General features: G+C 40.5%; 1 protein-coding gene, 1 long non-coding RNA gene and 9 other non-coding genes across 11 annotated transcripts in view; 8 read left to right on the top strand and 3 right to left on the bottom strand.

Moving 5' to 3' along the window:
* The first annotated feature begins 2,237 nt into the window (after nt 1–2,237).
* On the top strand, nt 2,238–2,311 carry trnan-guu (transfer RNA asparagine (anticodon GUU)). The gene has a single exon. It is a non-coding gene; the product is annotated as a tRNA-Asn (tRNA).
* A 155-nt stretch (nt 2,312–2,466) lies between these two features.
* trnan-guu (transfer RNA asparagine (anticodon GUU)) lies at nt 2,467–2,540 on the top strand. Its single transcript has one exon. It is a non-coding gene; the product is annotated as a tRNA-Asn (tRNA).
* A 2,792-nt stretch (nt 2,541–5,332) lies between these two features.
* trnan-guu (transfer RNA asparagine (anticodon GUU)) lies at nt 5,333–5,406 on the top strand. The gene has a single exon. It is a non-coding gene; the product is annotated as a tRNA-Asn (tRNA).
* Nucleotides 5,407–5,712: 306 nt separating this feature from the next.
* On the bottom strand, nt 5,713–5,786 carry trnan-guu (transfer RNA asparagine (anticodon GUU)). Its single transcript has one exon. It is a non-coding gene; the product is annotated as a tRNA-Asn (tRNA).
* Nucleotides 5,787–5,983: 197 nt separating this feature from the next.
* On the top strand, nt 5,984–6,056 carry trnak-cuu (transfer RNA lysine (anticodon CUU)). The gene has a single exon. It is a non-coding gene; the product is annotated as a tRNA-Lys (tRNA).
* Nucleotides 6,057–6,362: 306 nt separating this feature from the next.
* On the bottom strand, nt 6,363–6,435 carry trnak-cuu (transfer RNA lysine (anticodon CUU)). The gene has a single exon. It is a non-coding gene; the product is annotated as a tRNA-Lys (tRNA).
* Nucleotides 6,436–6,833: 398 nt separating this feature from the next.
* Nucleotides 6,834–6,906, bottom strand: trnak-cuu (transfer RNA lysine (anticodon CUU)). The gene has a single exon. It is a non-coding gene; the product is annotated as a tRNA-Lys (tRNA).
* A 648-nt stretch (nt 6,907–7,554) lies between these two features.
* Nucleotides 7,555–7,628, top strand: trnan-guu (transfer RNA asparagine (anticodon GUU)). The gene has a single exon. It is a non-coding gene; the product is annotated as a tRNA-Asn (tRNA).
* Nucleotides 7,629–7,783: 155 nt separating this feature from the next.
* Nucleotides 7,784–7,857, top strand: trnan-guu (transfer RNA asparagine (anticodon GUU)). Its single transcript has one exon. It is a non-coding gene; the product is annotated as a tRNA-Asn (tRNA).
* Nucleotides 7,858–8,287: 430 nt separating this feature from the next.
* On the top strand, nt 8,288–10,423 carry LOC117463409 (uncharacterized). Its single transcript, XR_004553911.2, has 6 exons — nt 8,288–8,444; nt 8,834–8,889; nt 8,990–9,063; nt 9,558–9,627; nt 9,756–9,854; nt 10,292–10,423. It is a non-coding gene; the product is annotated as an uncharacterized lncRNA (long non-coding RNA).
* A 2,369-nt stretch (nt 10,424–12,792) lies between these two features.
* The window catches only part of adissp (adipose secreted signaling protein), a 35,883-nt gene continuing 20,811 nt past the window's right edge, over nt 12,793–27,864 (top strand). The window contains exons 1-3 of the mRNA XM_034106075.2: nt 12,793–12,982; nt 17,142–17,245; nt 27,340–27,479. Of these exons, the coding sequence (XP_033961966.1) occupies nt 17,227–17,245; nt 27,340–27,479 (159 nt within the window). The 5' untranslated portion in view covers nt 12,793–12,982; nt 17,142–17,226. The remainder of the gene's footprint in view (nt 12,983–17,141; nt 17,246–27,339; nt 27,480–27,864) is intronic.

Here is a 27,864-nt window from a genome sequence, read left to right as displayed (position 1 = left end):
GAACATCACACTCTAACCCCCTAAACGCACCAGGAGCGTCTGCGCCGCGTTACGTTGCGGCTGCGCCGCGCTGCGACCTCCTCCTGCGACCTGACACACCAGGCGCGTTTCAAAACGTTGCGGAAGCGGAGCGTCGTGTGTGCAGTCTGCAGTTCTTCTTCTTCTTCTTCTTCTCTTTAATGGCGAATCGCTTCCACTTGGAGCATATATCGCCACCTACTGTTGAGTTATTAAATGTTCATATTAAATCCTTATCCTCAAACTAGTGCTTTTGAGGAATTTGAAGATCAGCTTGTTTGCTTCATTTCTTGATTTACTTTACATATATTGACTTGAAATCCATGTCCTTGATGTTGAGTTGTTCCAGTGCAGTTTTCAGAATGAGTCTTTGCCTTGTATATTCCGGGCAGCTAACAAATACATGATGTATTGTCTCTGGTTGTTGGCAACCATCACAATTGCCTAATCTACCCAAACTACGCCTCACCACACATTAAAGGCTCCTCGACCTGGTACACCAGCATCGCCGTGGATAAGCAGTCTCCATTCTCTGCTTATCAGCCTAACCAAGGTACGCTTTATGAAGCCAGCAGTGGCGGCTGGTGGAAAATATTTTTGGTGGGGCTATTGATAGAGTGAGTAAAACATTTTTTTTTGGGACAAATGACCCCTTAAATTAGGACTTCTGGTGATGTAATGGCGCGTTTCCAGTGCAGCGTGGAGCTCGCTTTAATGCTGCGTTCAGACCGGACGCGATGCGAATATTCAATTCGCTCTAAACGCTCCTATCACATCGCTCTAGTCGCTCGAGTTTCACCGCAGCTGTCAGCTGTGTTTACTCGCATCATTCAAACAAGACGCGCTGGCTCGGGAGCTACAACAACATGAACATATTTTACCGTGATTAAATTGTAATACACGTTTCTAAATGATGCCGACGTAACAACATACGGATACCGGTTAGTAAAAACCATGAATTAATGCTTTGACAAGTCTGCAGACAGACGGCAGGCGAAAAACCTTTTAGAATGCTTGTTTCCTGAATGGAGCTTGGCTAAGCTAACGCTATATATGCTCCGACCGTACACACTCACAACAACGGCCTACAGACATAAATAAACCAGCGACTGTATTCTCCATGACACAGACAGTCTGTGGTTTGTACTTGTTTAACTTTTGTCTAGTTTCTGAACAGATCGTATCTGTCCCCGGCTGTTTGAAGAGCAAGCATGTGAAACAACAGATAGCATTTACCTGTTTGCATCCAGCTAGCCATGTGAGAAGCCTTGTTGATACGTTTTGTCTTTTTCACGAGCCTGCTGTGATATATACAAATCGGGTTGGTCCGGTCCAAGGTCTTTAAGTATCAATTTATCTCCCAAACTTCTCCTTTCAAAAGGATTGGAGAGTAGCTCTTGGGCGGACCGAGGCTCCGGCGACTCCACCTGCACACCATTCTCATCCAAATACTGCGTCACCTTGGTTACTCACGAGTCTAAAAAACAAATCACGTCAACGCACGTAAGCAACATGGGCGCCAACGTGAGCGCCCACGTGACCAAAATATTTGACGGCGCTGATTGGCTGAAATTATGTTTCGGCGGCACTATTGAGACTTTTGCAACCTGCTGGTTGCTGCTGTTTCGCTCGGGGGCTCTGCCCCGTAATGATAAACTAATGCCATGGGCAAGGCCAGGCAGGAAACAGGTGACTTATCAGTAACTTTAGACATCGTAACACAATTTTAAACGAGATTGTATTGTAGATTATACATTTTTGTGATACTAATTGTATGATATTTACCTTGTTTATTAAAAATTAAAATATAAAATATATATATTTTTTAAATATATTTTTTTTAAATATATATTTTTTTATTTAATATTTATTTTTATTTTGTATCTGGCAAGAGGTGGGGCGGCGCCCCTAGCGCCCCTATGGGCCGGCCGCCACTGGAAGCCAGTTATCACAACCCTCAAACCACTAACGATCTGGCTAAATATCTTGCCTGCAGTAACTTAGTGACATCAGGCCTCACAACATTCGACGATCAACCAATGAATTATTGGGCTTGGAACACGTCCTTCCTAAATGCTATTGCTGGTCTGGATCTGTCTGTTGGAGAAGAACTCGACCTGCTCTGCAAATAGCATACGACTCCCAAAGAACTCCCAAAGAGCAAATTAAGGAGGGTGGGGCCAGAGATACATGCCAAGACCCTTTTAGCTGGGTAGCATGTCTCTGTGGCGCAATTGGTTAGCGCGTTCGGCTGTTAACCGAAAGGTTGGTGGTTCAAGTCCACCCAGTGACGTTCTTTTTTTTCAATAAACATGCAAGGGAACAAGCCAGTGTGTACAACCGCAATTTGATTGAATTATATCCGATGAGATACATTTCCAAATCCATTATTATATATCATCCTTAAAACAAATGGTGCACACAAGTTGGCTTTTAGCAGCATAACATGTCTCTGTGGCGCAATTGGTTAGCGCGTTCGGCTGTTAACCGAAAGGTTGGTGGTTCAAGTCCACCCAGTGACGTTCTTCCTTTTCAATAAACATGCAAGGGAACAAGCCAGTGTGTACAACCGCAATTTGATTGAATTACATCCGATGAGATATATTTCCAACCTGACTTGAAAAGGGCAACAACCACTTTGTAAAATATAGGGAGAGAAGGGATAAGTGGGAGAAAGACGAGAGGTTTTGAGGGCAGGGCCTACTTTCATAACAGCTTTGTCTGAAACAATTGAAGCCTGTTAGATGAAAAAAAAAATTAAACATCACTGACCACAACATGGGCATTCTGCTCTGCAAATATCTGGGAAAAGAGTCATCAGATCAGGTGAGGAGAATCAAGTCCGTCTATTGGTGGCCTGGGAGAGGCTTGAGGAAATATACGGCTCACCTGAGGTTATTGAACAGGCTCTCTTTGACAACCTGGAAAGCTTCCCCATACTGACCAACAAAGACCCAAAACGACTCAGAGAGTTAGCAGACCTGCTGCTAAAGCTTGAGGCTGCTAAGAGAGATGGCTCCCTCCCAGGTCTGTCATATTTGGATACTTCCAGAGGGGTTAAGCCCATCATCGAAAAACTCCCTTACAACATCCAAGAAAAGTGGATATCTTGTGGTTCAAGATACAAACATGATCATCATGTCAGTTTCCCACCTTTACTATAAGGGTTTTTGTGTGTAAAATGTGGAGATGGGAGCAGTTTCTCTAAAGCAGAGGTGCCCAGTACGTCGACGGGGGCAATGCTGGTAGATCGCGAGTCATTCATAAAAAAATAAAATAATCCAGCTCCGTTAAAATAGACAAAACAGGTTTTGATCCCTCCTCCCTTGGCCTCCCTGCCACTTAATTCAGGAGTTTACTTGATTGACAGAAAAAGCGACCTATCGCTTTCCAGTCTGTTAACCCAGAATGCAAAGCGATACAAAATCAGTCAAGTGCCGGGAAAACTCAAATTAAGTTAAAGAGACAAACAACAAAATGAGTGCGGGACCGAGCAAGAAGCTAAAGACATACCACTTCCACACAGAATGGGAGGAAGAATATTTGTGTGTGATGTCACATTCAAACGTTATTTGCCTTATGTGTAAAGCAAGCCTCGCTCTGCCAAAGAAAGGTAACGTGGAGAGGTATTATCGGAGTGTTCACAAGGCATATGACAGCGACTTCCCTCCGAGTAGCGAGTTGAGGAAGAGAAAGGTCATGTATTATTGCTACAAAAACATTATCTCGCAGTCTTAGTGTCGCCAACTCGTTTCTAATATGCAAAAAGACAAACAAATGCGTCTATGGTGGGTGTATTTTCGACCTTTCCAATCCAGACGAGATCTCTCTCCCGTCTGTGTGCGAGGGGGCGGGGCAGTTTACACACGCGGCTGCTACATGCAGCAACACACACACGGAGGGGATGGCGGAGAGAAGCGCTCCAATGTGTGGTTAAATGTTACCCGTCTCGATGTGGACAATGCTCCTTGCCAAGAGAGTTTAGCATGTAAGGGCGGTAACACGAGCAATTTGTCTAAACATTTAGCAAAGGTGCTCCACATCCAGACGGAGGAATGCACCGGGTTGGACTGTCTTTCTAGTAGCTCTGTAGCCCCATCCACGAGTAACGTTTCCACGTCAGGTGTTATGTATGCTAGCAGCAACACACGGAGTTAACACAATTATACAAACATGGGTTAATGATGAGGTTACTCTTTATTTTGTTAAAGTTTCAGCTATTCTGTTTACAGTTCTGTCATCAGATTATTTAATACGATTTGTTAAAACATTGTTGTTTCTTTTGATGTGAAATATTTTTTTTTTTTTTGCAGGTCACCCTTGAAAAAGAGATCTTTTGATCTCAAGGGGCTTTCACCTGGTTAAATAAAGGCTACAAACAACAATGTTGTTTCTTTTGAGGTGAAATATTATTTAATTTAAATAAAAAGCAATGTTAATTTTGTTCACAATTTGTTAAATTAATTTAATAATACATGTATTTTTGAATCAAGTATTCATCTTTATTGTCTTCTTTGTTAGTTTCCACATGCCTAAAATAATCTCAAGCTAAATCTAAAAGTTGATGGCTAAATAAGAGCGTTTGATAAATTGTGCAAGGCATACAGTAATAGTCCGAATAGTCGATTCATCGTTTCATTAATCGATAGAATAATCGGTTATCAAATTAGTCGTTTGTTGCAGCCCTATTATCCCAAAAAAACGTGTTATTCAGCAACCCTTGCAATTTGGGATTTTATTTTTGGTTGGTAGACCTCTGTGAGCTGGTCATTTCAAAAGTAGCTCACCAGCCAAAAAAGTGTGGGCACCCCTGGTCTAAAGTGTACTTCTCTCTGTTCCGAAGAAAGATCCAGAACAATTTAACATGGGAATCAATTCGGAGCTAGCTGGACTTTTTGTCTCTTCATGCCCTCCAGAGGCATTTTGTTTAATATTTTTTCTTAATTTTTTTAAATGTTCCAACCTAGGAGAGGTTTTCCTACGTTTTTCATCAACAAATATGTCTGGGGAGTGTAGGGTTTGGGAATTATGGCAAGTTTAAAACATTTTTGGGGGAGAATTCAAGCACTGCTCCACTCTGTTTTGAGATCAAAGCACTCTAGACTTAACGAGCTGCTGTAAACAGCATTCCACTAATAAAGAAAACATTGAAGAACTATAGTGGAATGCTGTAAACAGCATTCACACTAATTGTGGCACAGCATTCGTACTAATTAGCTTCCACAGGTTTGATTTGAGGCAACTGCTACTTTTCTGCATTTGAAAGCGGGTGGGGGCTGAGATCCATACGACTCCCCTTTTAGCAGCATAACATGTCTCTGTGGCGCAATTGGTTAGCGCGTTCGGCTGTTAACCGAAAGGTTGGTGGTTCAAGTCCACCCAGTGACGTTCTTCCTTTTCAATAAACATGCAAGGGAACAAGCCACTGTGTACAACCGGAATTTGATTGAATTATATCCGATGAGATACATTTCCAACCTGACTTGAAAAGGGCAACAACCACTTTGTAAAATATAGGGAGAGAAGGGATAAGTGGGAGAAAGCCGGAAGACAAGAGGTTTTGAGGGCAGGGCCTACTTTCATAACAGCTTTGTCTGAAACAATTGAAGCCTGTTAGATGAAAAAAAAATGTAAACATCACTGACCATAACATGGGCATTCAACTCTAAATTATTTGTCTGAAAAGAAAATGTCCGTCCCTGGGTGGGCTTGAACCACCAACCTTTCGGTTAACAGCTGAACGCGCTAACCAATTGCGCCACAGAGACCGAGATGGACCTCCAGATAATCATTCACATGTTTGTACATGTCCTTCACAGCAAAAAGGAAGAAAAGGGAAAGATACTACCTTTGTACATGTGTCGTGGTGTGTGTGTGTGTGTGTGTGTGTGTGTGTGTGTGTGTGTGTGTGTGTGTGTGTGTGTGTGTGAGTGTGTTTAACTTAGTGTGTGAATGTGTGGGTATGGCCCGGCTAGCTCAGTCGGTAGAGCATGAGACTCTTAATCTCAGGGTCGTGGGTTCGAGCCCCACGTTGGGCTCTATATTTTCGTTCATATTTCCCTGTACATACATGATAGTCCAGTCCTTCCTATGAGTAGGCCTACGTATAAAGGACGGAACATGTAGTAAGTATTTAAATTAATAAATACAGGAAAAACAGACTAAATAAATGTGAAATAAATAAATGTGGAAATAAATACAGGAATAAATAAATACAAGATTCATGGATTGATTTATCCATGCATCTATTTATTTATACTCATGTCATGTTCCGTCTTCTAAACAGATCAAGCAGAACTAATGTTTTAGTATTTTAATCTACAAATTGGAGGAAAAAAGGTTTGCGCCCAACGTGGGGCTCGAACCCACGACCCTGAGATTAAGAGTCTCATGCTCTACCGACTGAGCTAGCCGGGCTACGAGCCATCCGTTTACCCGCATAAAAAAAGGAAAAAAACATAATGCACATGTGATACACGATCTTGACTTTTGATAGGATGATAGAAACTAGACCGAAGTCTTTTGGTTTAAGTCCTACTTGCTGAGGTTGACGTTTTCTTGTGATACCCTAAAACCACCTAATCAGGATTTAAGAGAAAGCGGTTTGAGTATATACTATATCAGGAGAGGAAAACTGTTTCAAACATATATTAAAGATAGTATATGATGAACATACCACCATTCATATCACATTTAATATGGCAGATTCACAATAATACCCTGACTGTTTATTTCTTGTGTGTTCATTTTCTTATGTACATTGCCTTGTCTTTTATGCTGCTGCAAAACAAGTTTTTCAAGAGAGAAAATGTGTGAGCCCAACGTGGGGCTCGAACCCACGACCCTGAGATTAAGAGTCTCATGCTCTACCGACTGAGCTAGCCGGGCTGCTGATGTTACCAAAGCAGGTTGTGTTTAAAAACCTACAAGCAACTCAGATGTAGGTCTTATCTTTTGAATTTAACGTGTTTGAGAGGGCTGAATAGAGCCCTACAGCCTGTGAGAAATGCCGGTACGCAAATAAAAGTCAAGATACGCCAAAGAGTAAAATATAAAAGCTCATGTACAATGCAACAATCGTATATTGATTCTGATGTAGTATGCACTTATTCAGTCTTGAAGTAGCTCTCAATAATTACTAGGTAAGCATGCACAGAGGTGTGTCAGAGTATTTGAAATGTTCACTTACTGTAAACGTTGCCGTCATCTGCTCCAAATACCCAGCAGAGCAAATACCCTAACCCTGAAAAAATGTGATTAAAAAAGCCAACTTTAATAAAGCCAAGAAATAGATGTTATCAATCAAAAAAGTGTCTTGACTTTAAAATGTTCAGAAAAGATAGCGTGCACCTGTCAGTAAGATCTCCTTGCAGAGTACATGCAGAGTCCAACCACGTTCCTAGCCAAATTTGCATTAGCTTTCTCTACGGGGTTAAGTTAACTCCATTTGATATGACTACATATTTCTCAATCCATTATTATATATCATCCTTAAAATAAATGGTGAACATAAGTTGGCTTTTAGCAGTACAGTATGTCTCTGTGGCGCAATTGGTTAGCGCGTTCGGCTGTTAACCGAAAGGTTGGTGGTTCAAGTCCACCCAGTGACGTTCTTTTTTTTCAATAAACATGCAAGGGAACAAGCCAGTGTGTACAACCGCAATTTGATTGAATTACATCCGATGAGATACATTTCCAAATCCATTATTATATATCATCCTTAAAACATATGGTACACACAAGTTGGCTTTTAACAGTACAGTATGTCTCTGTGGCGCAATTGGTTAGCGCGTTCGGCTGTTAACCGAAAGGTTGGTGGTTCAAGTCCACCCAGTGACGTTCTTTTTTTTCAATAAACATGCAAGGGAACAAGCCAGTGTGTACAACCGCAATTTGATAGAATTACATCCGATGAGATACATTTCCAAATCTATTATTATATATCATCCTTAAAACAAATGGTGCACAGCACACACAAGTTGAACTCATAAGAAATCAAACTGAGTAATACCTAAAGTACTGGTAAAGCCTTTTAGCCAAGGTGCTAATTAAGCACATGTTTTAAACTAGCATGCTAGTCGACAGGCTGTAATTAGCATTATTGTATTAAACAACCACTGCTCAATCAGTAGAAATATATATATATTAACAAACTCATTATTTGCAGTTAACATTTCCGGTTATTAAAAATCATTAAAATGTTACTAAAATTACTTTCTTACCGTGGAAACTGTCTTGCCGTTAGCTAGCTGAAACCAGAGCCATTTAATAGAAGAGTTACGACATCTCCGTTCACTCCAATGGACCACTTTTTTACAGCAATGGCGGATCGTGGAGCCTCTCAATCGTTCCCCGGAAGTTAGCGCCAAGGCTGGCAGAGCTGTGGAGTTGCAGCATAATAGACCGTTCTTGACGGACTTTTAAAGGTAAGAAGAAGTTTAAAGATTTATATTGCGGATATTATCAGTACATCTGATTCTAATGAACATGTGTATTAAAGGATGTCAGTGGATTATCCCTAAATTAGTAGAATTAGGGAACGTTTACAGATAACAGATTAAGCTAGCATACCGAAGCAAGTTAGCAACACACGTTGAACAGCCTTTCAATTGTAAATTCCGTTCTCTTAATGTCATTTCGTCCAACATGTTGAATTAAAGAAGAGGGGCTTCTAAACGGGATTGTATGCGGGGGTGGAGGGAGTTAAATATTAGATAAATATAACTTTGGTGCGTTTAAGAGCGAGTGTTTTTAGCAGAGCCATATTGTGTCCTTGTGATTCTGTTGATTATTACCTGTCTGTATAATGTTGCAGCTGATTCTGGATTGATGGCAAAGGGAGAGGGACTTAAGTGAGAGTGAAAACACAAGGTACGTTTAATACTACTGTGTTATATAAGTAAGCAAACTAAACATGTATTCTATCACTGTATTATATAAGTAATCTTGTTAGTAACCTACTGTATGGCAGGTGGAGGGGCAGTGATGTTACAGGTGGAGGAGCAAAACTGCAAGACTGCAAACTCACAAGACAGAGAAATCAAGGTGTGTTCTCCAGAGAAGAGGTTGATTTCACTTCAATTTTTTTATTTCATATTTTAAAAAAAAAACTTGAGAACTGTAACCAAGACAACTGTAACATGAGTAGAGAGCCACCAAGGTTTTTCAAGTCCCTCTCTTACTCCATTTTGCCAACCCAAACTTCCAGGTACATGACGGGACACCTTGCTTGTTTTTGTTGTTTGCGCTCCTCTGGCTGGGTGCTGGCAGGTGGAGGGGCAGTGATGTTACGGGTGGAGGGGCAGTGATGTTAGCTGGGTGCTGGCAGGTGGAAGAGCAATGTTTAGTCCAAATATTTCCATTGCAACGGCTAATGGAAATGATTGCAGCTGTGGATCTGTTTGGGGGTTGCTGGATGTGGTAGCTTGGCTGCTGTTGTTCCTTTTCACCTTTTTGGATTGGCTCTTGCTTCCAAAATGGCCATCTTTTAATTTGATTTTTTTCCTGTCATTTCTGATTTGTTTGGCCTCAATTCTCAGCCTCAGCCGTATGAATCTTCTAATGATTTGTGTCTCCTCATCCCTTCTTCCCTCAATCTTTGAGACTAATGTAAGTAGAAGACATGGCACTGTACATTTTCGAACATTTTAAATATTATACCACTTAAAAATAACAAATATTACTTTTGTTACTAAGAGTTCATACTTATTATACCTGTGTCACCTTTCACACTATAGCTGTGATCATGAGCGATGGGCTTTGTAGATACAGGTCCCGGGGTGAATCGTGGTGCAGGGACCCTTCTCTTTTTGACCACAGGGCGATGCACGGAGATGGTGGGTATAGCCTCTGCTCTCAGCCTAGTCTTGCCCTTTTTTGTCTTGACAAACTGGTCTGCATCAAAATGTGCCTGCGGATGCGGAGTGACTTGAGGTTACTTCACACACAGAACAACTCAGTTTTGTCTGCTCACATACATATTCCATAGTGGTTGAATACACAGTATTAGGAAACACTTTATACTTACTGGACATGTTATACTCATTACATACTGTATATAAAATATGACCAAGAATGTGAGACAACTTTATAGAAATTCATATCACATCTGTTACTGATGCCATTTGTCATACTTTGTTAAACTCACAAATAATAAAGTTCCATAACTTCAGTTGGGAACAGAGACCACACCTTGTCTCCCCAAGGCCATTTCCCATCCAATAGGTGTGCTGTGTGTATAACCCTTTCTCCTGTCTGTTGCTCCCTCTTTCAGCACAAGAACCAGAGGGGGATTCAATGGAGCCTGAATACCTGCACTGAGACCCTCACCCTGCACCCTGAGTCTCAACTCTGTGTTTTTCAAGCCTTTCCCTGTTTGTTTGTATTAAACAAAACATTAAGCTTTCCCAATGGTGTGGTTTTCGTTTTGTGAAAAAGTGCAAATGCAGTGTTTGTATATAATTACATCACATATTGTGTTGCTGTTGGTCGTGAAATTGCTCCTGCTGACTTGAGCCAGCCATTTTTTCCTCCGCTCTGTGTCAGTGGGGAAGCCGTACATTCATACTCCTTTCTCTGAGCGATTTGAGCATCCCCAGGCAGCACAGCAAACCATGGTGGCGACTAGGAGGCAGCACAGCAAACCAGGACAACACGGAGGAAAAGGCACCGACAAACTGCATGATATGCTCTTCAATGTTTATTGAACTCCATGTATTTGCAATGGATGTTCCTAAAACAACACATTTATCATCATCATGCTGCTGCTGCTGCTAGTCTTTTGATAGTCACCTGTCCTTTCTGAAAGCCATAAAGATGACATTAGTCATTTAGATAACTTGTGTCCTCAATTACCAGGGGATTACTGAAACTACCATGAATTTAAGAAAATGGTAGAAATGAATCCAATCTGAATTTTAAAGTATTACTTTAGATCCCCTCCCTCTAAATGTATCAATAAACATTAGAAAGTGATGCTCCTGAATACCATACAAGTTTAAGAAGATAATATTGGTTTTAAAGAATTCAAAGCTATAAATAAACAGCAACAGGCTCTTTAACCAAGGCACTGTTAGCCACATGTAAACTAGTTGTTCCCACTAATCCTAATATTATCACTTAATATTAGCAAATTCTATTTTATTTTTTAAAACATATTGATGTAAATACATACACATTGATTTGTTGTATAAATATTGCAAATCAAAAACTTTATTCATTAATAATTACCAAAAATCGTAGTTCTATCTCCTGTTATCAATGCATTCACTTTGCCCGCCATGAACTTCCGGGGAACGATCCCTCGTCTACATGAACCACGTGACGATAACCGTTTTTGGACTTCCGGTGTCGTAACTCTTCTATTAAATAGCTCTGGCTGAAACCATTAGCTAATGACTTCGGCTTGATTGGCGTTGCTGCTCGTCCACAGTTGCGCAAAAAAGATAAACAAATAAAATAACACGCTACAAAAATCCCTTTACCGAACCGAAAACACACTTTAATAATAAATCCAACTTGTATTATTAAGCCAAGCGACGTTGCAAAATAATTAAGAAAAAGTTTAAGTGCAGCACACTCCATCCGGGAACTGTTGGGTGGTGGGTGGGTCTAAGGTCTGATGCTTAATGATCTCCATCCTTCATTAAAAAGTGTGTTTGTGTCGTAATTTTTCTTATAAATAAAGTATGCCTACAACCAGAGGTGGAAGAAGTACTAATATATTGTACCTAAGTAAAATTAGAAGTACCATAGTGCAGTAATACCCTGTAGTAAAGGTCCTGCATTGCAAATACTACTCAAGTAAGTACAAAAACATTGGCATCTAAATATCCTTAAGTGCCAAAAGTTCTCATTATACAGATTGGCCCATTTTCTAATAATATAAATAATGTGTTTGTATTATAATTGTTGATGCATTACTGTGTTTAGCAATGCTGGTAAAGGCGCAGCTAGTTTTAATGACTTTGTATACTGCAGGGTAGCTTGTGAATTTACTCCAGGTGTAACTAAAGTCTTATTTATTGGTTGTATATATCACATCATTAATCCAAATCCGTAAAGTAACTAAAGGTATTACATAAATGTAATGGAGTAAAAGTACATGATTTACCTATGAATTGTAGTCGAGTATAAGTACAAAGTAGCAGAACATACTCAATCAAGTAAAGTAAAAGTCCCTTAAATTTGTGTTTTTCAATGTCATTTTATAATATATTTCTTAATGTCTTTAATTTTTGTAAAGCACTTTGAATTGCCTTGTGTTGAAATGTGCTATATAAATAAACTTGCCTTGCCTTAACATTTTACCGAGTACATGAGTACACAGTACACAGTACATGTACATGAGAAAATGTACTTAGTTACTTTAAACCCCTGTTGCAAACGTTCACGGACTCCTTGGCCCATTTTGACAAAATTGTGGATGTAAGGGAAAGCTTTAAAAGTTAAAAGTTTGTAGAAATACCACATGATTTTAATTTCCCTCATCCAATGCACTCCCATCACCACTAGATGGCGCCATCCAATTACAGTAAAGCACTAGTGGTTGCAGGTGGAAAGAAAGATGAGGCCAACCGCTGCATATTAACTAGGTTTAATATTCACTATTCGGTGCAACGGAACAAAAGGTAGAGACTATAGGCTTAGACTTCTGTCTGGTGTCTTTTATATTTAAACATTTGCCAAAAAACTGTTTCTAGACATACACTGCATATGGGCGCATGAGAATCCACGACTAAACCACGTGATCAAACGCGGAAATCATACCAGCGAGAAAGTGCATTGGAGAAAAGACGAGAGGAGGAGTGGATGAGTGGAGGTCCGCCTGTGCTGTGAGCTGCTTGCGATATTATCTCAGAATACCTTTATCTGAAACCCCTCCGTACAGACACACAGTCCACAGACAGACTGTCGTCGGTGTCGGTTACCTGGACGAGTGTCACCTGCAGGGAATAAAAATAAGGTAAGCGAAATAAAACTGGAAGACAACTTTTGAGCACTCACCTGTCGCGATAGCTACCCAGAAAACGTGAGGATTGCGTTGTTTCTACTAGCATGTTACCGGTTAATAATGTTTAATTTAAGTAAATGTTTTTAACTGTTGAATATACATAGTGTGTCTGTTACAAAAGTCACGTTATGTCATGATAATGGTGATTTGATCAACATTTGTACATAAGTGTTTTTAAAATTCATTTAAAACTTTATTTGTATTGCATGAACAATTAGGAACTACAATTTAAGCCTTTGGAGACTTTAAATTGAGGCAATTGAAATAATTTAGTATACTATGATACATTGGTAAGTACTATAAAAAGAGATTTCACAACATGTTGCTAGATACCTAATATAAAAGGGGAGGAAATGTTTTTAATAAATACTTCTCAGCATATAACAATACAATCAACCAATGACCATAACATTGATACACCCCTCTAAATCACTGAACAGTGAAACTATCATGTGTTTTGAAGGGCTGCTGTTTTACACAGTGTTACCCCCTGATCCCACCAGAAGCGTCTGAGCTGCGCTGCGGCTGCGCTGCGGCTGCGTCATAACCCACCAGGCGCGTTTCAAACGTTGCGGAAGCGGAGCGTCGTGTGTGCAGCCTCGCAGTTGTTGTTGATTTTGGAATATTTCCTGGACATTTGTACTTCTACAAGTAGTAGGCTACGTAGTTAAATGGTTTATGTTTGTGTCTGTTTAAAACGTGTTTATTGTTGTTATTTCCTATTTTGTTGTGTTGTAGAATACAGACACAGTTAATAATAATTGTAATATTCCAGTTATAAACAACATGAATCAAAGATGTGTTGCTGTATTTTAGTGGTAAACATTTTTTTTTCATCATCATAATTATTCTATATATATATATATATATATAATTTACAGTGCCTGTAAACCGGAGGAGAACGCTGGCATGTATTCTCCTGTAGGCTATACTTGAAAGACGGTGGTGGGGGGGAGGAGAAGGAGCCGGTTGTGGGTGCACCCGGTGCACCCCCTCAACCAGCAAAGCAGACAACAAGGTAATTTTCATCACTTCCTGCCTGCGCTGCGCCGCGCCGCGTCAAAAATAGGATTCATCCTATATTTTAGAAATTCCTTGCGGCAAGGAGCTTCAGTGACGCTTCGAGCCGCGGGTCTGGTGGAATAGCACCCATTGACTAGAGTGGCCGTGATCGCTAAAAACGCTGCAGCTGCAGCGCAGCGCCGATTCTCCTGGTGGGATTACGGGGTTAGACTTAATGAGCAGGGTTTCCCACACATAGACTATACTTGGGCGGACCGCCCAGGTATATTAACGGCCGCCCAAGTATATTTCGCGTGACCATGATGCCATCTGCGATCGATTAACTTGTGGACAATGATCCCTCGCTCTACGCCTCCTGTACCCAGTCCCGGAATGGCCATCGGGAGTCCATGGCCTGGCCTGTTAAGTGGCCTGCCTCACACAGGGTGACTGGCTGTCCACATGACGTGGCCTACCGACATGGACACTGTCATACAGATCATAAATCAAAGCCCTTGATTGGTCTCTGTGTGTCATTCAAGCTCGGGATAAGCTCAGCTCAGGTGAGGTTAAGGACTCTCTGAGTGTTTAGATAGTTTAGTCTAAGTTCTCAGTGGGTCTCAAACGGTTTGGTCACCAGTTATGTAAACACATATTTCCATTTGAGAGGGTAGTGATTAGTAAAATAAGCATGAATAAATAAATAAAAAGTTAACTGGGTGAAAAAAGGTAAGATACACTTTTAAAACTTGTTGAGAGCTACAACTACAAAGAGGAGCAGGGGGGAGTGGAGGGAGACAGGAGAGGCTGATTCAGGAGCACGGACACACTCACAACTATAAATGAACCAAAAATAAATTAATAAACAAGTTTCAGTGTTTTTTTCATATTGGAAATGGTATGTTATTGGTTATGGCCATGATTTTATGATTATTGAAATGTATCAGTTTTGTTTAATATAGGTGTTTCCATAGATCTAGTCTCTTTATTTTCCCCTCAAAATGCACCAGATTGATGCATTTAACTCCCCCCCCCCCCCCCCCTAGAGGATTTGAGGTCGACCCCCACTTAAAATCACATTGATAGATTCCTAAATACAGTTATAAATACATTAATTTTTTTAAATAGTAACCCATTTCCATATGTTTATGTGTGGGTAGTAGATTAAACTATAGGGCTATCACTATGGGCCCTGCCTGTACCTGTTCGCTCTGCCATCGCGTGAAGGGTCTGCTAACAAGCGACCAACAGAAAGGTTAATGTTGTTGCACGTCACCTCAACTTCCAATTAATAATGACTGATTATTAACAACTATTTTTTATAATGACCTGTATGAGTATCTCTAACCCAAACCTACAGTTTGTTCTTTTTCTTTTCACATGTGTCCCAATTGCAAGTACATCAGACGCTGCTTGTATGTACACATGTCGAAATCAACAGTAGCAAGACATGACAACCTGGTATATGCGTTTTATTATGGCTAATGCAGACGGACAGCTGTTATTAACACTTACTCAACACTTAATATACTTTATGTTAAATATTGGGTTATATTTTTCCAACATTTCTATATATTGTGAACACCTTGATAGAGTACTAGTAAGGTCAAGCAGATAAAAAACAATAGCAGATGATTTACCAGGTTGTCACAAAGTCAACAGTTTAATTGAATTATATAAGTCCACCCCTGATTCCAGAATCAATTCATCCTTCTAAAGGAAAACGTTTCACATTTATGGTTTATCTAGTTTGAAACCTGTTGGATTCCTTTTTTTAAATGTAACCAGTTGTTACACAGCTCTCAGCAATATGTACTGATAGCAAGGATAGCTATGACAACAACAAAGAGATTAAATATATGAAAGAGACATTTTTCTTTAGCAAGTTATACACAGTTTGGCAAGTAATGTATTTGATGTGACAACAATCCCCTAAAGTTTTTAGATAAACATCTGTCATCGTGGGATACAACTTTTCCCCTCCACTTCTGGTGCAGTTCACAGGGTGTTCATTTGAATCTCATTGGTGGGTTTCTAATCATAGCGACCCATTTACGTGCCCTAAACAGCAGTGATATTTCCTGCTGCTGAAAGTGGATCATTGGCTGATTCCAACCTATTCTCAAAGGATGTGACATTTTCTCTTTTCCATGAAGTAAGATCCTCTCCACCCATGTCGCAGCAAGAAAGGCAAAAACTCTGGATACTTAGTATTGCTGAATATTTGTGTTCCCACTCTTGCTACATTGGGACAAAGCACAAGTGACATTTCGAAGAACAAAGTCAAACAAACTGAAATCAGGTTTTTGCTTGGCATAAAGAGTGATTCCATTTCAATCTTTTTCTTGACCTTTTAGTTCTCCATTTGCACTCAATGACAACTTGCGCAATAGAAACATATTGCAAAAGACTGTAATACTGCACTCAGGAATTAAGTCAGTTAAAAGAGAGTATCTGTAAAGAAGCACACTAAAATGTTTTTGTATTGGTAACTAATAAAATAATGTAATCATTTCCATCAGAAGTCAAAGCAGTAGATAGACCGGCACTTTGATTCCTCTTTATTGATCAGAAGTCATTTCCTTTTTAACCAAGTCATCGCCTATTTCCCTCACATTATGCATCCCTAACAAGTGTCTGACCAAAAGCTGTGACTATTATTGCAGCATTAGATTACATAGACTCGCCAGCTATGTAGTGTGCTGCCATGTCGTTCCTTTATTCCCTGCCTCTATTTCAATATAAGGCTTCTCCCAGAGATTTGATGAACATTTTCCCTCTGCTTCAGCCCCTAGGTAATCCTCTTGACTGTTTTATTGTTTTCCTTTAATGGAAGTCTCAGCCGGGAGTCTGTGATACTCCGGGTTGACGGGTAAAGCCCAGCTGTGCTCTCAAGCTCAAACACAGGCGAACCTGGGGTCACGCATTCAGAAAGAAAAACACCCCTTACCGATATTTCCCCGTTTTATTTCAATCTCCTCATCAACCTTTATCTTCCACCGCTCCTCTCTTGATCTAATCATTGCCAATTGTTTCCCGTTTCTCCCTGTCTCTCCTGCTCTCTATTATCCAATTCGTCTCCCTCATAGTCTCCTCACTTGCTTTGCAGGGTTGTTCTGAGGTCGCTCTGCTGAGATGACAAGGCTGTGACAGTGTGTGTCCAAGTGTGTCGGAACTGGAACAAGTCCTGTGACATGGCTGCCGCGAAGAAGAGTGAGTAATTACTTTGATGTACGGCGACATTTCAAGAACAGAGATCAAGGATCTTTATTTGTCAAACGAACATAGCTAGTGTCGTTATGGCGATAGAAATCTTAGGTCACAGGCTTCTCCAACAGTGCAACACAATAATACAGATAAACAGACAAAAATAGTGCAAGTAAATATTAAAAAGTAAATACAAAAAGAAAAATAGTTGAAATAAGAGTCTACATGCAATCTATTGGAATGATATATTAGATAAATAATTACTAAGTAGATATAGAGATACTTCTCCACAGTGTTTAGTAGTTATCCCATCAGCACTATAACAAATGTATATTTAGATATGGCTTTTAGGCTGACGTGACATGCAGCCAGGGCTAACTGTCTCAGTATTTAGTTTGACGTTTCTGAGGAATAAATCAATTTAGTGACAAACATGTGCAAAATAGTTTAATAAATGTGTATTGGGGGAAGCGAGGGAAACAAAATCAGTCGACTTTCACTTAATCCAGATTTCCTGAGGACCCTATTCAGTCTCCATCTTCTCCATTTCACTGTTCCATCTGTGATCTTGGACATCTGATTTGAAAATTAACTGGCGATGATTTTCAAAAAATATGATTAAGGGCAGGAAATCAAGATTAGCTTCAAGATTCATATATCTTAAGAGCGGTTTTACAAGTATGTTTTTTGTTTTCTTGTTTCTATACAGTATATACATGCCATTAAAAAAATTCTTAGCAAGGTTGCATTCAAGGCGATATTCCAAGGGATTGTACATTGAGTGTTTGTGTTGGGTCGTCATGACTCAATATGCATACAGGCTTTATTTATTTATGTATATTGCTCAGTGTAGTGGTCATAGATGACTTCCTGTATGATTTAGTCCTTCCACTATCCTAATGCGTGTAGCTGTATCCTTTAATCTGCTGTAGTTGAATTCAATTTCCTATAATCTTTCCCCTGGATTAAAAGTTTCTTTGAAGTGTTATAAAAACAAGGAAGACCTTTACTCCAGTATAAAGAAGCGTGATTGAAAACCCCACATTAACCTTTTCACCAGCGCGACATCCCGAGGGCTTTGAGGGAAGGATAATCAATCGGCTTAAAATTCGATTCTGATCTTTCACTTCAGTTTCTTGGTAAAAGGCTGTGTTGACGCTGGTGCGTCAATGTCAGCAGGTTTGCAAGTGGGTTTTGTGAAGGCAAGCACATTTATTTCATCAAAAGCAGGAAGGGCTCAATAACTGAAGGAAAGCAATACCTCGTACTGACTCATCACATTTTTTATCACTACCTTGAATATGCTTCGTCTCCTCCCCAGTGGAGTATGGGTAATTGTTGTCTTCAAGAGATGTTCTGCAGGTCTTTGTTCTCGTAAGGTCACGCATTAAAAGAGGTGGAAAGAGGGCTTTGCCTATTGACTTGTTGTTTCTATTTTCCACATGCACTCAAATGTCACAGGAAGTGTCCTTTTTTACGCTATTAATACGTAGCCACCTTTTGGAGAATTTGTGTTATTAAGAAATCAGAGCACCAGTCTTTTTATTATGAATGTATGAAAAGAGATATGCAAAGGACGCACTTACACAAGCACATCGATTCATACAGATAATGTTGCTTTAAAGGTAGAAATCAAACACATAAATCACTGTCTGTGTTAAAGCAGAGGCGAGGGGAACAGATGCAGAAGCAGGAATGTAGACCGAGATGGATTTGTGCAATAAGGCTGGCGAGCAGTGTGCTTAAAGTATAATTTAATCTGTTTTACAAATGCTTTAGTCCCAGGTGGGTTCGTTTTTATGTTTTCACCAGCTGGAGAAGCGTGTGATTTGCAGTGGGGGGGAGATGACTTGAGTTTATCAAAACAGGAAGGAAACTGGGCCATTGTCCTTGTTGGAAATCACATGATTGAGCTGATCAACAGCAGGCCATTATTTTCATTTCATTTCAAACCTTTATTTGTCCTTATGTTTGTGATGATGTTTCCACTCTCCAGCCTGCGAACAATGCAGAATTAAAACTACATTTGGTAAACATTTGTGTCCAACACTCCAGTTTCTCCATAAAGGAACCTGCACATTTTGGGTTTGATTAGTGACATCTCGGTGACAGGCAGGGTTAGGGTTCTGTAACAACCAGCACAGCAGAGGCAGATATCCTGACAGACAGATTAGTGGAGAGACAGAAGTGGAGATTAATCTGAAATAAGCCAGTTCAGTGGGGGGTTGCATGTGCGTACACATGTGCATGCTTATGTTTGGGGTCATTGGTCTGCTACTTGTGTGTGGTGTGTGTGTGTGTGGGAGTGTGTGTGTGTGTGTGTGTGTGGTGTGTGTGGTGTGTGTGTGTGTGTGTGTGTGTGTGTGTGTGTGTGTGTGTGTGTGTGTGTGTGTGTGTGTGTGTGTGTGTGTGTGTGTGGTGTGTGTGTGTGTGTGTGTGGTGTGTGTGTGTGGTGTGTGTGTGGTGTGTGTGTGTGTGTGTGTGAACACATTTTTTTACTTATTGCAATTTGTTTTTTACTGATATTTCAACTGGGATTACCGTTTGCTATATTAGAGGGAATAGTAATGTTGTAACATTACTCACCATTATCACTAGAGACTATGTTAAAAAAGATCATGGTGGATTACAAAATAATAATAATAATCTGTTGAGGAACTGTACCAAACAATTAAATCTGTAGATTACTGTTGGTAGTCTAGGACTTCTCGCAGCACATTTAGTAATATAGAATAATATTTCAACATGTTTTGCCATTACCCAATATCGGGCTTACATTGTGGACATTGCACGGGTCCAAATGGTGATAACATTTGTATAAATCGTGCATCGCTAGTAGAAGCAGCTGTAGGAATAAACATTAGTGATGCACTGACATGTGCCCTTGACAAATATGTGTTTCCCGTGCAAACAAGGTTACCGCCAGCTGCTTCACAAATTAATAACCACAGTCACGACAATGAAGATGAGACGTGTATTTGTAGAAAGGCTCAAACTGACGGAGAGGATGTTCAGTTAGACACGTTGCAAATTAAAGCCGCCTCTTTCTGAACTTCAAAGCCTGTTAACTCTTACCGCTGTACAATGTGAAGGCCTGACATTAATAGGTTTAATATGACAGTAATGGAGCCCTATTGTATTAACCTTCTTGGGTTCATTTAAAAAGCCACTTATAGCAGGAATGGAGAGCTTAAGTAAGACTACCTGTCATGCGATGAGATGATGAACCTGAAGCTTAGTCTTGGTCTCTTGGTTCCGACATCAAGGGGAAACACATCCTTATCTTCCTATATTTTCATTCATGTGTGATGTTGCCCACTTGATGAAGTATATACATGATACAATGCTCTAAATTGTTGAATGTTAAATCCTTAACCCAAGACCTGTCATCAAATACATTAGTTGTATATACTTATCAGTGTTATTTCAGATACCACTTTTGATATTTCAGGTGGAAAACTTAAAGGGGCCCTATTGTGCTCATTGTCAGGCTCATAATTGTATGTTTTTGCTGCCACTGTGACATGTTTACAGTCCATGCTTCAATGTTAAACACGTTGGGATGTTAGCCTTTGCAGACCATTTACATGCACGTAAACCTTTAAAACACATGACAGGAAGGGGAAACACCCCAACACACATAATGGGGCCCCTTTGAGTTGCTAAGGCCCATTTATGTGTGAGTTTAAAGCACGTTGTTCCATAAAGAAAACTCATTTTGTGATATTAACCGACCTTGACTCTTAATATCCTTTATCTGGATTTGGGAGAGACTTGGGATATTGCGTTTTATATCTTATGATCAGTTCCATGATGCGATATTGTTAATATTGCAAGGTGTATCTTTTACTGCTTCAGAAATTGAACAACATATCACACACACACACACACACACACACACACACACACACACACACCACACACCACACACACACACACACACCACACACACACACACACACACACACACACACACACACACACACCACACACACACACACACACACACACACACACACACACACACACACACCATCCTGTACATATGGAACATTATGTAGCTGCTGAACTCATTATTGTGACCCAGATAGCCGATAGCATGGATTTTTTAATCTCTAATATGAGTCTGTATGAAAGTTTAATGGAACTGGGCCCAAGTGGGATATTAATGGTCCGTGCTTCATGATATGCAAAGACATAATTCAGCATATGGACTCAATTAAAAGCATTGTTGGAGTCCAACACAGTGGCTCTACAGCAGGGGGGTCAAACTCAAATACACAGTGGGCCAAAATACAAAAATGGGTACTCGTCGAGGGCCGGACTGGTTCAATGTTTATTGCAGAACGTATTGAAATGAACTTATTGCACATATTAAACCTGGAACTAACAAAGCTTAAATTATTGCCTATAAAAACAACATTACACATTAAATAATCAGTTGCATTCATTTCTCATGGCTCTATCTGCAGCTTTTCCAGAGTCATTTCTTTTGGTTACATTTCCCCACAGGCCAACAACAGCTTCAACAAAACTATTTCCCTCAAAAAGAAAACCAAACATGTCTTGTTGTCTCAAGAAAGAAAGTGCAGAAGGAAACATCCATGTAAACGCAGTGTGCTGCTCTGGGATGCTAGTTCAGATACTTGGCATCTCATCTTGGGTGCAGGTTCATCAATGTTTGGGCTCCGGCTCTGAGCGGAGGAGACCCTCAGGATGGAGAGAAGGTGTGCGTGCAATATACCAGCGGGCCAGATCTAATAGTAATTAGAAATTATCCTGCGGGCCGAAATTAAATCCACCAAGGGCCTGATTTGGCCCCCGGGCCTTGAGTTTGACACATGTGCTCTACAGTATTGCCAAATTGAAAACATTGAAGAATGATCAACTTCATCCCTTTTTATCTGAGTCATAGTAAGGCACGAGTGTTTGAGCAATGTGTCATTAATCTAACACGTCAAGGCTTTATTGGCTTTACATTTTAGAAAAATGAAATTAATTAGGCTGCTATCAGTTCATCTTCGAGATAAATGTTAGTTATTATCTGTCTCTGCTCTGTACGCTTAAGTATTAAAACGGATGGCACCGGTTTCACCTGGGCAGAGAAAGTTAAATGATCTTCTTATGACGAAAATCCTGTGTTTGATATAAAGGAATATTTCTGATCCAGAGAAGAAAAGGAAAGAAATGCCTCAGTCTGTATTTGTGAAGAAAAAGGAAAGTCATGTACCAGCTTAAAGCTTTTTTGGGGGAAATACATAAAAGTATAAAATGTCCCTCAGGTTTGCTAGAATACCAGATTAAAGTAAGAAAAACCACACGTCTCAAGTGAAATAACCCAAATGTACCCAGCTTTGGTTACTGCAGGACCTCATTACTCAAACTCTTAGGTAAGTGTTGCTCAAAGTAATTAAAAGTAGTTTTAACTTCAGTTTTGCTTCATCTCAAACGACTTTGTGTGCACCCTAATAACTTAATTACCCACGCTTTAATCCAGTCATCAGGAGCACATGTAAATGAAAAGTCTGCTGAGCCCCAGCTTTGTTTTGCAGCCAGTGTTCATTAAAACCCATCTAGCTCACTACATTAATAATGTTGAATCCCGATACCTGTTCAGTGCGGTGTGTTATGACACCCTGGGTATTTCAACGTACCCACGCCACAGAAGTAGAGCCAGAAGGCTTTGATTCAAAGTTGAGAAGTGCATTTGTATTTGTAGGTGCTTAGATGCGCTTGATTGAGCTTTGTGGATAGAGATGGCGTTAGTAAGAAAGGCTTAAAAACAAAGCTCAAGCATATTCCTGATTGGAGTACCCTTTTTAAGTATTGGACAAATCAAGAATAAATGAAAGGTTAACAAAGAGGATGATATAATAATCTAAAAATATGGACAACACACTGGAACAAACATTTCCCAAGATGTTCATTGGGTAATGGTATTCAAATGTAACTCCATCAAAGGTCACCTATTATGCAAAATCCACTTCTTCCTGTCTTTTATACATCAACATGTGTCCCCTCTTCTCCATGTCTCTTCTACATCAACATGTGTCCCCTCTTCTCCATGTCTCTTCTACATCAACATGTGTCCCCTCTTCTCCATGTCTCTTCTACATCAACATGTGTCCCCTCTTCTCCATGTCTCTTCTACATCAACATGTGTCCCCTCTTCTCCATGTCTCTTCTACATCAACATGTGTCCCCTCTTCTCCATGTCTCTTCTACATCAACATGTGTCCCCTCTTCTTCATGTCTCTTCTACATCAACATGTGTCCCCTCTTCTTCATGTCTCTTCTACATCAACACGTGTCCCCTCTTCTCCATGTCTCTTCTACATCACCATGTGTCCCCTCTTCTTCATGTCTCTTCCACATCAACATGTGTCCCCTCTTCTCCATGTCTCTTCTACATCAGCATGTGTCCCCTCTTCTTCATGTCTCTTCTACATCAACATGTGTCCCCTCTTCTCCATGTCTCTTCTACATCAACATGTGTCCCTCTTCTCCATGTCTCTTCTACATCAACATGTGTCCCCTCTTCTTCATGTCTCTTCCACATCAACATGTGTCCCCTCTTCTCCATGTCTCTTCTACATCAACATGTGTCCCCTCTTCTTCATGTCTCTTCCACATCAACACGTGTCCCCTCTTCTCCATGTCTCTTCTACATCACCATGTGTCCCCTCTTCTTCATGTCTCTTCCACATCAACATGTGTCCCCTCTTCTCCATGTCTTCTTCTACATCAACATGTGTCCCTCTTCTTCATGTCTCTTCTACATCAACAGTTGTCCCCTCTTCTTCATGTCTCTTCTACATCAACACGTGTCCCCTCTTCTCCATGTCTCTTCTACATCACCATGTGTCCCCTCTTCTTCATGTCTCTTCCACATCAACATGTGTCCCCTCTTCTCCATGTCTCTTCTACATCAACATGTGTCCCCTCTTCTCCATGTCTCTTCTACATCAACATGTGTCCCCTCTTCTTCATGTCTCTTCTACATCAACACGTGTCCCCTCTTCTCCATGTCTCTTCTACATCACCATGTGTCCCCTCTTCTTCATGTCTCTTCCACATCAACATGTGTCCCCTCTTTCTCCATGTCTCTTCTACATCAGCATGTGTCCCCTCTTCTTCATGTCTCTTCTACATCAACATGTGTCCCCTCTTCTCCATGTCTCTTCTACATCAACATGTGTCCCCTCTTCTCCATGTCTCTTCTACATCAACATGTGTCCCCTCTTCTTCATGTCTCTTCTACATCAACCACGTGTCCCCTCTTCTCCATGTCTCTTCTACATCAACATGTGTCCCCTCTTCTTCATGTCTCTTCCACATCAACATGTGTCCCCTCTTCTCCATGTCTCTTCTACATCAACACGTGTCCCCTCTTCTCCATGTCTCTTCTACATCAACATGTGTCCCCTCTTCTTCATGTCTCTCCTACATCAACATGTGTCCCCTCTTCTCCATGTCTCCTCTACATCAACATGTGTCCCCTCTTCTTCATGCCTCTTCTACATCAACATGTGTCCCCTCTTCTTCATGTCTCTTCTACATCAACATGTGTCCCCTCTTCTTCATGTCTCTTCCACATCAACATGTGTCCCCTCTTCTTCATGTCTCTTCTACATCAACATGTGTCCCCTCTTCTTCATGTCTCTTCTACATCAACATGTGTCCTCTCTTCTTCATGTCTCTTCTACATCAACATGTGTCCCCTCTTCCTCATGTCTCTTCCACATCAACATGTGTCCTCTCTTCTTCATGTCTCTTCTACATCAATACGCGTCCCCTCTTCTCCATGTCTCTTCTACATCAACATGTGTCCCCTCTTCTTCATGTCTCTTCTACATCAACACGTGTCCCCTCTTCTCCATGTCTCTTCTACATCAACATGTGTCCCCCTCTTCTTCATGTCTCTTCTACATCAACATGTGTCCCCTCTTCTTCATGTCTCTTCTACATCAACATGTGTCCCCTCTTCTTCATGTCTCTTCTACATCAACATGTGTCCTCTCTTCTTCATGTCTCTTCTACATCAACACATGTCCCCTCTTCTCCATGTCTCTTCTACATCAACATGTGTCCCCTCTTCTCCATGTCTCTTCTACATCAACATGTGTCCCCTCTTCTTCATGTCTCTTCTACATCAACATGTGTCCCCTCTGTGGAAAGAGACTCTGAAAGTCTCAGGAACAAAGATTCTCTCTCTTTTTGATCCATTTCTATAAAAACCTGTCTGAAAATGAGCTGATCAGATTTTGGCCACTTTATGATGTCATAACGATGTGTTGTCTTGTGTAACCATTAGCCAATCAGCAACCAAGGTAACCCCCCCCCCCCCCCCCCACACACCTTATCACCTGAATCTCCTCCTAGAGCACCATTGAGTTCTTTGTAACCAAATCTCTCTCAGAGGGGCGTGGGGAGGGGCTCCTTATTTTCATCTAAAGTAACAGACAGAGAATCAGCACTTTGGAAACAGGGCTGAAACAGAGGGGATTATGGGTAATGCTGCAATGATCTGTTTGGTGTTTGGAGCCAATCAGAGACATGTTTGTATATATCTGAGAGCTGTGATGTATTGATGAAAAACAGTATAATAGGGACCTTTAATAGATAATTGAATAATCATCTTAAAAGTGGTGCTTGACGTTTAGCTTCTCTCACAATAGGTCTGGGAAAGTGAAGTTAGACCCAAGGGTTCAGAAGAAGTTTCCATTATCTCACACTGGGAGTAATGCCTGGGCTGGAGAACAATGAATATCAATGTGTCTCAGTGTCTTCGGAGAGAAGTGAAACCTACAGAGAAATAATACAGAGTGTTTAGCTCGAAAGCCCAAACGTCTTTATCTCCTTTGTTTTGACACTCGGATCCCGTGGAGGCGTAGAGGACGTTTTTAAAAGATCCATCTTTCTTTTCTCCAGGGTTCAAACTCGATTAAAGCTGCCAGATGCCTGCTTCATCAACAAGGGAAGACGTGGTTGGCCACTTCTGGTCATACAAAAACCCAATATAACCAACGATTACCACTGTGACAAATAATCTAATTTGCTGAAGGAGGGCCCTGAGCAGGAATTATAACTTTTTTATTACCGAAAGTCTCTGCTGAACATTACACACTTTCTCTCATGGACTTTTTTTGTTGATCATATCTCCGCCTGGTGAAGTTCCTGCAACATTTAAAAAACAAAGTCTCTTTTGCAGAATTTGTCAACATCCATTTCTCTTCTTCGCTCCGCTCTTCAAATCTGTTTCCTTTGTCTCTCTTTTCTCTTCCTCTGTTCTTCAGTCCTATTGACACTTTATATGATTGTATATATTATTTACTGTATGTATGCATAGGTATGTGCCTTTACAGGTCTCTAAGCATTCAGACAACACAGTGGATTTGATGTGTTCCTTTAAGTAGTGCTCGAGACCAGCGGATCTCAAACTTACCACTGGTAAAAGAAATCCACTTTTTTTTATCAATGATTTTCGCAGAACACCTCATATGCAAACTGTAAACATAAGTACATATATAAACGTAGTGTTAAAACGCAGATATTTGTTATTGTTAATTATGGACAACACTTAATTTTGCCACTGGTTACCCATGGTTACGTGCGCGTGTGCGAAACCACAAACATTGGTGGCTAGCATCAGGTTCTCTGAAGAGAAAAGAGGTTAACGTTACCGTTGCTGAAGATAATGGGAGTGAGTCGGAGGCATCTACAAGCCAGATTCTGCAGAAAGGGAAGATTAAGAGAAAATGCAATGGGAACTGCTTGAACTGGGATTTACCTTCACAGGCACTGAAGAGGAGCCTTACGAGACACTGGCTAACGAGAGCCTAACACCAGATAATCTTCGCCGTCAATCTTGGAATCTGGCAATACGTTTATATATGTACTTATTTTTACGGTATATGAAGTGGTCCGTGAAAATCCTTGATAATAAAAAGTGGTCCGCATAAACACAAAGTTTGAGAACCCCTGCTCTGGACTACAGTTATAACCCTTGACGGGTTTACACGCCTTTTCTTCCTTTAAATGGGATCCAGTTGGAGTTTTTGCTCACGTCCGACCTTCACTGACTCTTCCCTCTCATTCAGGTTGTGCCAAGACAGGAGGCGTTCGCTTCTCAGAGGAAACCCCCGCCGCCGCACACCCGACACATGTTCACTTCGACGAGAAGCTGCATGACTCCATCGTCATGGTGACACCGGAGGATGACGGCAACTTCATGGTCAAGGTGTGTTTAACCTAAACAAAAAAAACACACACTCATAACAACTTGTCCACATTTTGCCTACATTTCATATTTAATATTTATTTATTTTACTTTTCTCCAAGCTTCACTTCCCTCAAAATGTCATATGTATACTTCATTTTAAGAAACACTGATTTCTGACTTGTTGCTGATACTCCCTGTATTCATCTTACAGAGCTGCAGTTCATTTAGTGTCCTTGCATTGTCTTTGTATTCAGGTTTTAATCTCAAAATAAATTGTTGTAAAACGGCAAAAATAATTCAATTTCTCTCCCAGATCAAGAGCACTCACAATCTTAGGAGTTAATATGATTTTAATGGAAATACTACACTACCTAGCCAAGTAATTATTTGGGCTACGGTTGAG

The sequence above is a fragment of the Pseudochaenichthys georgianus genome, chromosome 18 (genome assembly GCF_902827115.2).
Source record: "Pseudochaenichthys georgianus chromosome 18, fPseGeo1.2, whole genome shotgun sequence".
In the NCBI taxonomy this organism is placed as follows: domain Eukaryota; kingdom Metazoa; phylum Chordata; class Actinopteri; order Perciformes; family Channichthyidae; genus Pseudochaenichthys; species Pseudochaenichthys georgianus.
This window is presented reverse-complemented; position numbering and strand designations above follow the sequence as displayed.